General features: G+C 36.2%; 1 protein-coding gene across 1 annotated transcript in view; it reads left to right on the top strand.

Moving 5' to 3' along the window:
- The window catches only part of LOC150080911 (protein spire homolog 2-like), a 220,854-nt gene that overhangs the window by 127,190 nt on the left and 80,365 nt on the right, over positions 1 to 13,299 (top strand). The window contains exons 6-8 of the mRNA XM_090382155.1: positions 483 to 644; positions 746 to 832; positions 9,223 to 9,337. Of these exons, the coding sequence (XP_090238281.1) occupies positions 483 to 644; positions 746 to 832; positions 9,223 to 9,337 (364 nt within the window). The remainder of the gene's footprint in view (positions 1 to 482; positions 645 to 745; positions 833 to 9,222; positions 9,338 to 13,299) is intronic.

The following is a 13,299-nucleotide window of genomic DNA, read 5'->3' as shown; positions in this document are numbered from 1 at the left end:
TCTTAGCCAGAATCCGAATAGGTCACACTCACCTCACACATCTCTATTTGCTTACAGGGAATGATCCTCCTCAATGTGCAAACTGCTCACAGCCACTTACAGTAAAACATATACTAGTCGAATGTAGCTTGTTTAACAATGCCCGACTAATGGCTTTTAGTTCCATCTCAGATCAGCAACAACCTTTGTCTCTCAATAACATCATAGGCAAAGAAGCAAATCTCTCTGAATTATTTCTCTATTTAAAACAAATTAAAGTGTATGATCGTTTTTAACTGCTGTACAAGCAGTTCCCGTATGTAAAAGAAATTTATTTGGGAGGTGCAATATGGCCTAAGTTGCCCTTGCACCAAAAAAACACCACAACAACAACAACAACAACAACAACTGAGATAGTAATAACTTTTACGGTTGTTAGTCTCCAACTATCTTTTCTGCAGTATTTCTAATGGAGGCGAGGTTAATGCAATTGTTTTCTTTAGGCATACTTATGGATGCAAGTGATTAGAGAATTGAGACTGGGAGTAAAGCTAAAGAAAGTAGATGTGGATCCAAATCCAGCACCAATTGAATATGAGCTTACACCATATGAAATGCTGCTTGATGATATTCGATCTCGACGGTACAAACTTAATAAAGTAATGGTAAGGAGATAACCAGCTTTTAATTTATTATCTTATTTGCAATGTTTTAATTTCATATTAAAATACAAGAAAGAGAAAAATTATTTGTCTAATTTTTATAGGTTAATGGAGATCTTCCACCCCGTATAAAGAAAGATGCTCATGCTCTTATTTTAGAGTTCATCCGTTCCAGACCACCGCTTGTACCTGTAAGTATTCAAAGAAATATTAATAAGCTTAAGGCTAGTGTAATAAGTTTAGAATTATTCATATAAATACAAAACAGCTAATATCAAGACTGTAATGATATTATCACTGGCCCTGTAATGGTAAGGTTATGACATATGGTATTATGCTTTATTATTGCTATTTTTTTGTGTTACATGATTGACGAACCTGCATTAAATTTCGTGATACTTTTCTTTGAAGTTTACACTATAAGCACATTAGAATGGAATTTAATATGCATTAACATTAGTTATGTGGCCAAACTTTCAAAGTGCTTCTTCATTAATGATCAATAAATAGAGCCTTAAGCCTGTTTAATACTAGCCTCTATGGATATAGAGGTGAAATTTGTACTCCACCTTCCATAAAAAAAAAAAAAATTATTTAAAAAATTCCATCTGCTGTAGTCATCAGTACCTTTTAAAGGAAATTCCAAAGGCCTGATCAGTAGTAATAAACTTCATTTCAGTTCAGCAGCTGTGGACAGTTACATGATAGAAGTGCCCTCTGGGGTGATTTCTACCTCATGTCTTCATTTGTGTAACTTTTTGCAAACAGACTTTAGGGATGTTTTCATGTAGCAAATTGTTTCCATTGACACTTTTCTTTTTAGTGATGAGAACTGCTTCCAGGTGTGTGGAAGATGTAGAGACTAAGGAATGGAGTGGTGAGTAAACTATGCCCATCCCTGGGATTACTCTATGTAGAATAGGTATGCTAGCACCATTCTGTCATTTATGTTCAGAAGTTCATAGTGCTGGCTTTATGCGCTAGATGATACTTAAGTCTTTATTGGTGATTATTTTTCCGACTTTCTTCCATCTGATTGGACAAAGGAATAAATCTATATCATTTGGCACATGACATGGTATGCATTTGGTTGCATTTGATGTGTTGTTTTTATAATTTTTTCAAAAAAAGTTGAAAAAATAAGCACAAATAAAGCCCTTAAATATCAACTTGTGGATCTTAAACAGGTGCTATTAAGGACAGCACTGTGATCTGAATATAAGTGGCATATCTATTTTATATAGAAATAAAAATGGACTGTTGGTTGGAACGGGCTTAGTCTGCCCATCCCACCCATTTCTTGGTTTTTACATTTTCTGCACACTTGTAAGCAGGTTTCATCACTGCAATGAGGAGTGTCAATGCAAATGATTGTCTGCTTGGCAGTATGCATCCCTAAGTCTGTTCATAAAAAATTATACAACTTACACTGTGGTTGGCAAAAAGCTGAGATGTTAAATGGGACGAAACCTACGAGGGACATTCAGTAAGTTATCTACCTAAGATACTTCCCATAGTTATATTTCAATGAGTCATGATTTATCATATTCCTACATATCTCACCTTGAATCATACTAATTTTGATCCCACTATGTTTTTAGGTTGTGCTGTTGTAACAGAAAGAAGGAAAGATAACTGTATATAACTGTAAAAATTATGTATTTGCTGAAATTGGACATTATTCAGTCATCAAGTTTCTCACCAAAGAAGGAAATGGGCCAAAGGCCATTCATGAAAGGATGGTGGCTGTGTATGGCAACAGTGAACCTTGAAAGTATCAGGTGAAATTCTGGTCAAAACAATTCAAGTGGGATAGACAGTCCATCAAAGATGATCCACATCCAGGAAGGCCTGTGACAACAACCACTCCAGAGAAATGCAAAGCTATGGAAACCCTTGTGGTGAATGACAGATGCTTAAAGATGTTCTCTCAGATATATCATATTCCCAAATCTCTAGGGAATATGATATATCTGAGAGAACAGTTATAACCATCCTCCATGAACTGGAGGATGATTATAACTCCGGAGATGACTAAGGTCAGTGCAAGGTGGGTTCCCAGATTTCTGACCCCTGTGCAGAAGAAATTCAGAATACTGTGTTGTGAGAAGAATTTAGAGCTTTATTATTATTATTATTATTATCCATACAGTGCAAGGAAGCCTGAGGCTTATGCTGCACTGACCAAAAAAAAAATTGAGAGAGAGAAAGGAATCACCAAGAAAGAGAAGAATGATGATATCCAGCTCAGGACCCTGGGTGTGCCAAGCCCATATTCACTAGATGTGAGTCCGTGAGGAAAAGAGTGGGTATAAACATGGGGAACTCAGAAATTAGATGAGAAGACAGAATGCCATCTACTATCACACATAGTGAGCAGTCATAGAGGAGAAACATGGAAAGTATCCTGAAAACACTGTCATCGCCAAAATTGTTATGGGTGATGAAACGTGGGTTCACCAATAGAATCCTGAGACCAAGCAAGAATCAATGCAATAGAAGCCCAAGGGTTCTCCCACACCCAATAAATTTTGGAGACAACCTTCAGCTGCCAAGATTATGGCCACCATATTTTGGGATGCTGAGGAAATTTTGTATACATTCACTACTTGAAACACAAGCAGATAGTCACTGGGGAGTCATATGCATCCCTACTGTACAACTTAAGGGATGTTATAAAGGAAAAATGCTGTGAAAAATTTTCCAGAGGTGTGCTGCTTCTTCGGGACAATGCAGCAGTGCACAGGTCACATGCTGTTGCTGCTGCTTTGAGACACTGGCTTTACAGAACTTACCCATCCACCTTACAGACCAGATCTGGCCCCCAGTGACTATTTCCTGTTTTGACATCTCAAGAAAAACTTACATGGACATCACTTTGCTGATGATAATGAACTGAAGTCTGTTGTTTCTGGTTTTTTGATGGACAGCACAAAGAATTTCGTCTGGTATTTCTTCATTGCTAACAAAATGGAACAATGTATTGATGTTCAGGGGAGTTACACTGAAAAATAAAACCTGATTTTTGCTTCTATATCTTTCCTTCATAGATAAGTAGATAATTTATTGAATGCCTCTCATTAAAAAAAAAAAAAAAAAAAAAAGGATGTTCAAGAAAATGAAGCAGAAGCCTTTATGGAATATGATTTACCTACCCTGTGGAAATTTTTAGTAATTCTGAGTCAAAAATGTGAGGAGGTAGAGCAGCATTGTCAAACTGTACACTTCGTAATACTGGATACGGTCTCAAGAAACCAAAGATGAAATATTTAGTGACTTTTATTAGTTAGTGAACTATACAAACTGGATATTTATGTGGCATTGTTGAGAGCAGTAGCTGCAGAAAGTCTTACAAGAAAGACAGAGTGCATTCTGTTTTCAGGTATTATGTGAAATCTTCAGGTATTACGTGAAAGTTTGTGCAATTTATGGGATGTCTAGCAAATGTTTGAGAACATGTAGGGGTGAGTAAAACATTATTAATAATCGGTCATTTCTATTAATGTATTTTAACACTCTCACAGTCTACACTACTCTGCAGTGTTAAAGACTCTTGCTGGCCTGATCTGAATGGTCATTATTTGCTGGCAATATTAATTCTGTGATGGCTGGGAGACTTTTTTTTTTTTTTTATTCTGTTAGTTAATAGTTAAAGATATAGGAAAGCAGTTAATAATTTGCAGTTAAAATATATTTGGTTAAAATGTATTGTATTTACAAGAAAAATGAACGTTGCAAGCTGCCAACATCACAAGGACAGATTGTTTATACAGGGATGGGATACACTTAAATAGAAAAGATGCAAGAATATTTGCTGATGCTATCGAGACAGTATTAGGTTGGTCGGAAAACTGTTAGCTTGGGGGGGGGGATTCACAGGCTAATAGATTAACAGTAACCACTGGCAGAGGTGGAAGTGATTCTTGCACTACTTCTATTGGAATGAGCAGCAGCCTAGAAAGCAAGTTGCTGTGAGTCATCACGAAACAAGTAAATACATGGGCTGTGTTAGGGTAACTAGTAGTAAGAACCATGTATACTTGCATATACACCAATGCTAGGAGTATATTAAATAAATTTGATGAATTTGAAGTGCTGGTCAAGACATCAAAGGTGAATATTGTTGGGATATCAGAGATGTGGTGTCACATAGATATAAACAGTGCAGAATTGGAATTTGGGGAGTACAATGTAGTAGTAGTAGTAGTGGCATGTGATGCAAGAAAGCAACTGTATGAGCTTATGCAGCATCAGCCAAAAAAAAAATAATAAAATAAAATAAAAAAATCACACCATTCCCTCCAAATGCCTGTCCAGTTCCTCCTTAAATTTATTTAACCTGTCAACTTCCACAACGACAGATGGAAGTTTGTTCCAGCAATTAACCAGAAAGGGAGGAGGGTTATGCTGTTAGTTAAGAAATGTATAAAATCTAATGCAATGCATCTAGTTGACATTGGTGGACAGTGCAAGTTTGGTGTGCAAGTTTGAGTCAGTTTGGTGTGACAAGCACTGGGAAAGCAAAAATGATGGTAGGAGTGTGTTATAAGCCTAATGACCCTGATGAGTACAGTGAACGACTGTACAGAGAAATAGTATGCCAGTAAGTTCTGTAATGTCTTACAATGGAGGTTTTAACTTCCCAGTTATTGAGTGGAACTTGTGGGTTGGTCACATGCACACTAGCAAGACTTTTGTGGATTTATTGGATGATTGTTTTCTACAGCAGTATGTTCGAGAGGCAACCAGAGGGAGTAATACTCTTGATCTGATTATCAGTAATGATTATTCTTGCATTAAGAATTTGCAGATAAAGGAGCCACTAGGTAGCAGTGATCACAGTGTACTGACATGGGATTTACTTAAAGATGTAACTACCATTGGGGGTAAAGGGAACAGTGTTTTTTTCTTTCATAAAGGTGACTATAGTGGTCTCAGACAGTTTTTAAATTATATTCAGTTGGACCAACTGATGATCTTACCAACAGCAAATTCTAAATAGAAAGCATTCAAGGAATTAATCTTGGAAGCTACTAAGCTTTTCCTACCAACTGAGAAATACTGTTTAAGATTTAAGCCTAAATGGATGTCAGATGAACTAATGAGACTCATGGCAGAGAAGAAAAATGCATGGGATGCATACAAATTATCAGGTGACACAGAAGCCTATGGTAGATATAAGCTAGTCTGTAATAAAATCACAAAGGTGGTTTGGCAAGCGAAGGCAGATTATGAGAAATCTTTGGCAAAGGATGCAAAGAATGCCTTGAATGGATTGAGCAGGCTTAATGCTGAGGGGATTCTTCCTCTTGCCCAGGTTACAAACCTGAGGGGGCGTAGGTTCAAACTGAGGAAAGACAGTTGTAGAATAGATATGTGAAAGTTTGCCTTTAGCCAGTGGGTAGTTGATTGCTGGAACACGCTTCCATCTGTTGTTGTGGAAGTTTAAATAAAAGTGGACAGCTTAAATAAATTCAAGGCAGAACTAGACAAACATTTGGAATGAATGGATCAGTGAAATGGGAAGGGTTTTTTTTTTTTGGTTGCTGTATAAGCTTGCTTTCTTGCATCATGTGCCTCTACTAATGCTAAAGAAAAACAGCAAAGAGTTGTTTACTTATGTAACTCTAGAAGGGAGGGGATGAATTAGATTGGTCCACTTGATATCGATGGTTCGACTTTTGATGACCTGCTTGGGTAGCTGACAAATTGAGCATTTTCCATCCACAGGAATTCTGTAGGGAAGTGGAGGACAGAAGCTAATTAAACTCTTACAGGGAGCTAAATGATTTTGTAATAACTGAGAGCAAAGTGGAGGAGAAATTGTTGAAGTTGAACATAAGAAAGACACCTGGGATGGATGGGATCTATCCAGTTATTAAAGTATATTGAAGGAGGCGGCAAAGGAAGTAAGCAAACCCTTAGCCGTAATTATGAGAGCATCCTTGGACTCAGGGGAGGTCCCCACAGACTGGAGAAGTGCAAATGTATCCCCAAAGGAGGATCAAAGGGCGACAAGTAATTACAGACCTATTAGTTTAACTTCTGCTCCGGTAAAAATAATGGAGCCACTGGTTAAAGAAGCATTGCAGGATGATCTAGACAAGCCTGCAGTAATAATTCAGACACAGCATGAGTTTAAGGGGAAGTCTTGTCTGATCAATTTGAGTGGATACTACAATGTGGTCACAAAGAAACTGGATGCAAAAAATAATTTTTATATCAAATACCTGGATTTCAGGAAAGCTTTTGATACCTTTGCACTTGGAAGACTACTGTACAAACTGGAGAAATATGGCATTAAGGGCAAGTTGCTGCAATTGATAAAAGTATGGTTGAATGGGAGAAAACAGAGAGTGATAATCATTGGATACTGCTCTTCATGGACTAATGTTATTAGTCCATGAAGTGGAGTCCCCCAGGATTCAGTGTTGGGCCAATTGTTGTTTTGTATATTTATCAGTGATATTGATGAAGGTATATCAGGCTTCATGTCAAAGTTTGCAGATGATACAATGATTGGTGGAATTGTTATTGATAGTAATGAGAGTATTCCACTGCAACAGGATCTAGAAAAGTTGGGCAGATGAGATGAGAAGTGGCAACTGAAGTTTAACATTGACAAATACAAAGTACTGCATATGGATAGCAGTAACCCCAGAGAAATGTATTAACTGTGTGGTGCCACTCAGGGTAGTAGAGAATGAAAGAGACCTGGAGGTAATTGTGCAGTCAGATATGAAATTTTCTGAGCAGTGCAGACAGGCAGCCAGAGCTGGTCATGGGGTCTTATAAATGATATATAGAAATTTTGCTACCAGGGAAAAGGAGGTGATTATCCCTTTGTATAAAGCAATGATTTGCCGTGCCTTGAGTACTAGATCTGTAAGCAAGGCATACAGGTCTGGAGGCCTCATTTTAGAAAGAGTGTAGAGTTGCCAGAACCAGTACAGAGAAAGGTAACAAGATTGGTGAGGGGAATCAGGGGGTTTTCTTACTGAGAAAGGTTTAAGTTCTGCAAATTGCAGCATCTGGAGACTAGGCACCTGCAAAGTGATCTGATTGAGATGTATAAGTCCTTGAATGGTTTGTGCAGGCTCATTTCCAATGGAATTCTTCTTCTTGCTAAGATTACGAACCAGAGGGGTGTAAACTCAAATTGATGAAAGATAGTTGTGTGGAAATTTGCCTTTGTCCAGCATTTAGTTGATTGCTGGAACAAACTTCCATCTGTCATTGTGGAAGGTGATAACTTAAATAAATTGAAGGAAGAACTAGATAAAGTTTTGGAGTGAATGGATGGGTGAAAAGGGAAGGTTTTTTTTTTTTTTTTTTGCTGATGCTTTTTAAGCTTGCTTTCTTGCATCATATGCCTCTGCTAATGGCAATGATTGAGAGTTCTCATACCAGCAGCTTCAAAATAATCTTCCCATATTGCATTCTTGCAAAAGACATGTCTCCTATTGTCTGAAGATCTATGATGTTATTTCCTTTGACTGTCTTATTATTTTCTCTTTTTATGATACTTACTGAAGCCTATGACAGCAGTATAAACTGTAATACAGAAAGGTAGCTTTGTGAGTGCTTACAGGTAGCAGTGCAGACAGGCACTGGGATGGATGGGTCAACTGTAATACAGAAAGATAGCCTATCTCTCTGTATTATAGTTGACCTGCTGTTGTTGGTTTCAGTAAAAGTAAGTTGAGAATGGGGCTCTTCACCTGCTCAATTTGTTTGATTTTATGTTTTTAATTAATTAAAGTTGCATTTTTAATTATATATTTTTGTTTCAATAAAATTTTGGTTTTTATTTTATTTGTTTTTGGTCGAGGCAATATTGTTTTAGTATGTTTAACCCTGATGCCTGAGGCCTTTTTTCTAATAGTGATCAGGTGGTAATGGGTCGAAATAGAAAATTTATGAAACAGAACATTGTTAATAAACTATCTTATTTTTAATAATCAAGTATGTACCTGACATACTTGATTACTGATGTGCAATGAATTGGAATGGTGTTTTGGTGCAACCTGTTCCATTCTGTGCCTGAGTGGTGATGGATAGTGTCAGCAGGGCTTGGAACTTCAATTTTTTTTTGTAATTGACATCACTAGGATGGAAATATTGTCTGATGGAAGGGGAGTTGTTAGAAGATTCAATCAAGTTACCCAATCCAATTGCCCACAAGAGCAGATCCAGGGAAAGTAATAGAGGTAATCCGCCTTCCCTACACACACACACACACACGAAAGTTGGATTTTCCTAGTTATTACCTACCCAGAACCAGAATATGAAGGCTAGATCTACCTATGTCATCCATTCCATTGAGCTGTATTGAAAGGGAATGTGAGATGCTGATAGGCGCAATTCATTCCACTCTGGTAGTTAATAACCTTTACACGTTATTTTTTGGCTTGAAATAATCAAGTTCCAACAAAATATCTCATTTAATGCTTTTGGCTCTGGTGTCTTAGTTAGGGAGAGCTCCATTATCTTCAGGTAAGAGACACTGGAATTTGCCACTGTTTATCAGAATTCCTCAAATAACTTGCATTCAATTCAATCATATATTTTCTTCTTCCAGGCTTCAAACCGAAAACTGAAACCTGCTCCACCAAGACAACCAACAATTTATGAAAAGCTAATGGCATCCATCAAGCAAGAACATAAATTAAAGCCTGTGAGGTGTGGCACTACAGGTTGGTAATTTAGTTACTTTATACAAATGTTCGTTGAAACCTGTTGTGGGGAATATTTGATCTGTGTTGGATGAAACAAAGTAGAATAAAATAACATAAATGTAACAATTTTTGAAAATTTTACTTAAAAATTAAATAAATAATAACCTAGACATTATTCAAAGTCCAGTGCTTTTGAGTGTTGCTTTGAGTATCGTATATAACCATGGGAAACTTTGCTGTGTCACATGTTACAGAATGTTCCAATGGAAGAGTAAATAAAGGAAGGAACACTGAGATGGGTATCTCTTATTGATTGTTCCTGATTGAATCACAACTACTGTTATTTGAACTGCACATAAGTGGATAGCTTTTTCTTTTTTCTTTTTTTTGTTGTTGTTAAGACTGTGATACCAGAAATTCCATTTAAAATGTTGTATGCTCGCCTAAAGAGAGTTTTCAGATCATTATGTTCTCAGCCTTAAGTTAAAAAAGAAATGGTTTGTCTTAAAAGTTTATATAATTACAGTTTGATAACATAATCATAATTTTCTAATCATAACTCTTGGTTATGATTAGGAAGTAGTGAGACACATCACTGAGGAATTTGATTTGATGGACATAGGAAAGTGTGCTGTTTTAGGAAGCCATGGCAGAGATTCCTGTGGTCATATTTACACATTTCGGTTAATGTGTAATTGTATTTGGGTTTAATTGTATTAATCCTATTAATACAATTTCCACTATAACTGTTTATTTTTCTCTTTTTAACTTAAGGCATTGAATGTGATTAAGGTTTCTCACAGTGAGAGATTTGCTGAAATCGTTATGGTTCCTTCCTTTACTCTTCTGTCGGAACATTCTGTAATCCTCCCACAGTTAGTTGATGATCTGTGGCTTTACTACCAACAGACCTGTGCAGTATTAACTATCAAAAATCTGGCAAGGGTTAAAATGCCAATATTACTGGATTTTTGAGATCCTGTGTTTAAATGACTTAGTTCAAGATAATGTATGTCGAGAATCATTTTATAGAATAAGTGATCAGTATTACACCTCATCTAATTTAAAGAATTAGAACAGGGAGGTATGAAACTTCCTAAATAGATAGACAAAATCAGGTATTCATTTCATTGACATTAGTATTGTACTTTTTTTTTTTTTTTTAACTCTAATTGCTGATTGAAGTATATGAAACTACCAAATGAACCAATAGGAATAAGAATATTGCAGTTTTTAGTTTTGATGGTAAGAGTGCTCTTCCCCTTCTATAAATGCTTTCTCCTACATGGTACTATATGCTGAATGTTAATTAGTAAGGCTCAGAGCCCAATTGCTGTGTACACTTTTGGACAACTGGAGGTCTAGGAAACTTTGTGACCTTAATTATGAATTTGACAGTTTCTTTTCTGATAATTCCCTCTCCTGCCCGAATTGCACAGTTCCACTGCTGTTGATGTTATTCATTATATGAGAATGTGGAAGTAGATTACTTATATATTTTAATCAAATGCCTTTAGTAATATAATTTATTATAATAAAATGAATTAGGTCATTGTAATCACATCCACTTATAAGGAACACCTTAAAAATTTTGCTGAACACATTTTTGTGTCATCAAAAATTTGTTAAAAAAATCTGAAATTGGTGTAATCTTAAATTGGTTTTACATATCTTGTCTACATGTCTTGTCTTAGTCAGTTAACACTGATCAAGACACCTTGAACTGCACTTTGTGGCAGGAAATAATTCCTACTAAAAAATAACTTGTAGGCTTTGGAAACACTCCTCTTGAAGAAGAAGATATCTTGGCTACATATTACAAGGTGGGTATTGAAAAGTTCACTGCCTCACTATAAAGCAGACAGCTCACACCAATGGTTGTTTATTATTTTTCAGTATAGTCTTCTCAAAGCTGCACACTATTCCAATGATGCCAAAATGGTCTGCACAGCTGTGAGGAGACTGTATTGAAAAATAATATGTTCCCACTCACATATTGCTGATATATGAGTATGAGTGAGAACATTGTCTTGGAGAAACAAGATGCCTTTTGTGAGCATTCATTTTCTTTTAGACTAAATACCAATTTGTAATTTATATAATAGGTTAGTATAGTATATTCCTATTACAATTTGAGCTGTTGGAACATAGTCTGCCATTATTATTATTCCTTTGGAAATCCCAAAAGATTGCCCCATCTATGTTTCCAGCCAATGGAATTGTTTTTGCCGCCTTTGGAGGCAGTGAATTCAGGTATTTCCATTGTTTGGACTGCTTATTTGACTAAGGCTGACAGTGACAGAGCCATGTTTTGTCTATGGTTACAATTCTTGCCAAAAATTTTCCAGATCTGCCTTGTAACAGACCAGTAACTCTGAGGAATTCTTTGCACTGATCAAATTTTCCATTAGATGCAAAAAGCCACAGAACCTATCTTTATTATTATTATAATAAAGCCTTTGATAAACCCAATTTTAAATTCTGTTACCGATTATTATTATTTTTTTATTTATTTATTTTTTTATCATGCTGTACTCTGTAAATGGTTCTTAATTTGTTCAACGTAGCAACATATGTCTGGCATTATGATTTGTCGTTTGTCCATAATATCCATTAAATCACACCATTCTTATCTCAGAAGGCTTTGGTCATTTTCCAGCCAGTAAGCTATCTTGAACTTTTTGTACAGGAAAATTGGATGAAGCTCCCAACTAGATTACCCAGTGAGTGATGTCGTCCATTGATTTCTGGCTGAAAGTGGTATATCTACATTTTATTGCCAATGACACTCCATGAAAGGCAGTCCTCCCCACCTGCTGTATTCTGTCAGCAAATTATATGCAATTTCATAAAGAAGCAGGATACTATTTAAACACAGGTATTGAAATAGTACTTTTCTAAGACAAACATTTTCTAACAAATGCTTATCTGAGATCGTTATACCCCTTATTTTATAGCAGTCTCGTACTTTCACATTCCCCAGAGTTTTGAGCTTGCTTTTGACTGTAAATATCAATGAGGGATATTTCTTCATCCACCATTTTTGGTGGGGTTTCTATGGACCTTTTACTATAACCAATTAAGGAACCTTTTACATTTACTCCCTTTTTTCTCATGTTCATGTGTGGGAAAAACTTCTTATCTCTGTTCTTTGTTTTTTATTGAGCTGTTTATGAGAAAACTAGTGCTTTCTCATAAACAGCTTTCACCCATCTTACACCATCAGTGGCTTTGTTACATATCCTTTTATAATATTCACACAAATCAGAATAGTATGATTGCCTGTAACTGTCCTATGCTTGTTTCTCTTGCTAAATCAAACTTAACCTCACCCATCATTCATTTTGGCATCTTACGTTCATGGAATTTGACCACTGAGATATACATTTGTGGCTTCAAGGATAAATCCCTTGAACATTTCCTGTAGCATGTTTGTATCTGACACCATGCAGTAGTCGCTCATTAATTGAGCCAAAGAAATATCTTATTCCATTATAGTTCCCCCATCCCCTCAAATTGAATCTCATATTGTTACCTTTGACTACATACTTTCTTTAGATACAATCCATTTTTTTGTATTATGGTCACTGCCTGCTGTTGATTTCCCCACTGTCAAGTTTTTGATACAGTTAGGCTCCTTAGTGAGAACTAGACCTAGGTTATTAGAGCCCTTGTACCCTCTTGAAAATGCTCGGATAAGTAGCAGACATCCAGTTTGTTCAAAAAACTGTTACCATTTAACTTTAAATGATTCACAGTTTTGAGAACCTTCAAGTCTTGAGAACCTTACAAGCAATCAAATGTGATAAGAAACTTTTCTGCCACAGTTATCTGCCATTTTATGGCAGCCATCTAGATGCACTTTTCTCCAATATCATAAATGAATTTGACAAATATTGTCATAAATCTACCTTGATTTATGATGATAATCTAGTCTTCTCCACTGGTGAAGCATTACTTATTCAAGGCAGTGCAATATC

This window comes from Mastigoproctus giganteus, chromosome 9, assembly GCF_048544385.1.
Source record: "Mastigoproctus giganteus isolate SK-2022 chromosome 9, ASM4854438v1, whole genome shotgun sequence".
Taxonomy (NCBI): Eukaryota; Metazoa; Arthropoda; class Arachnida; order Uropygi; family Thelyphonidae; genus Mastigoproctus; species Mastigoproctus giganteus.
The sequence above is the reverse complement of the archived record's forward strand: the minus strand, read 5'-3'. Positions and strand labels throughout refer to the sequence as shown.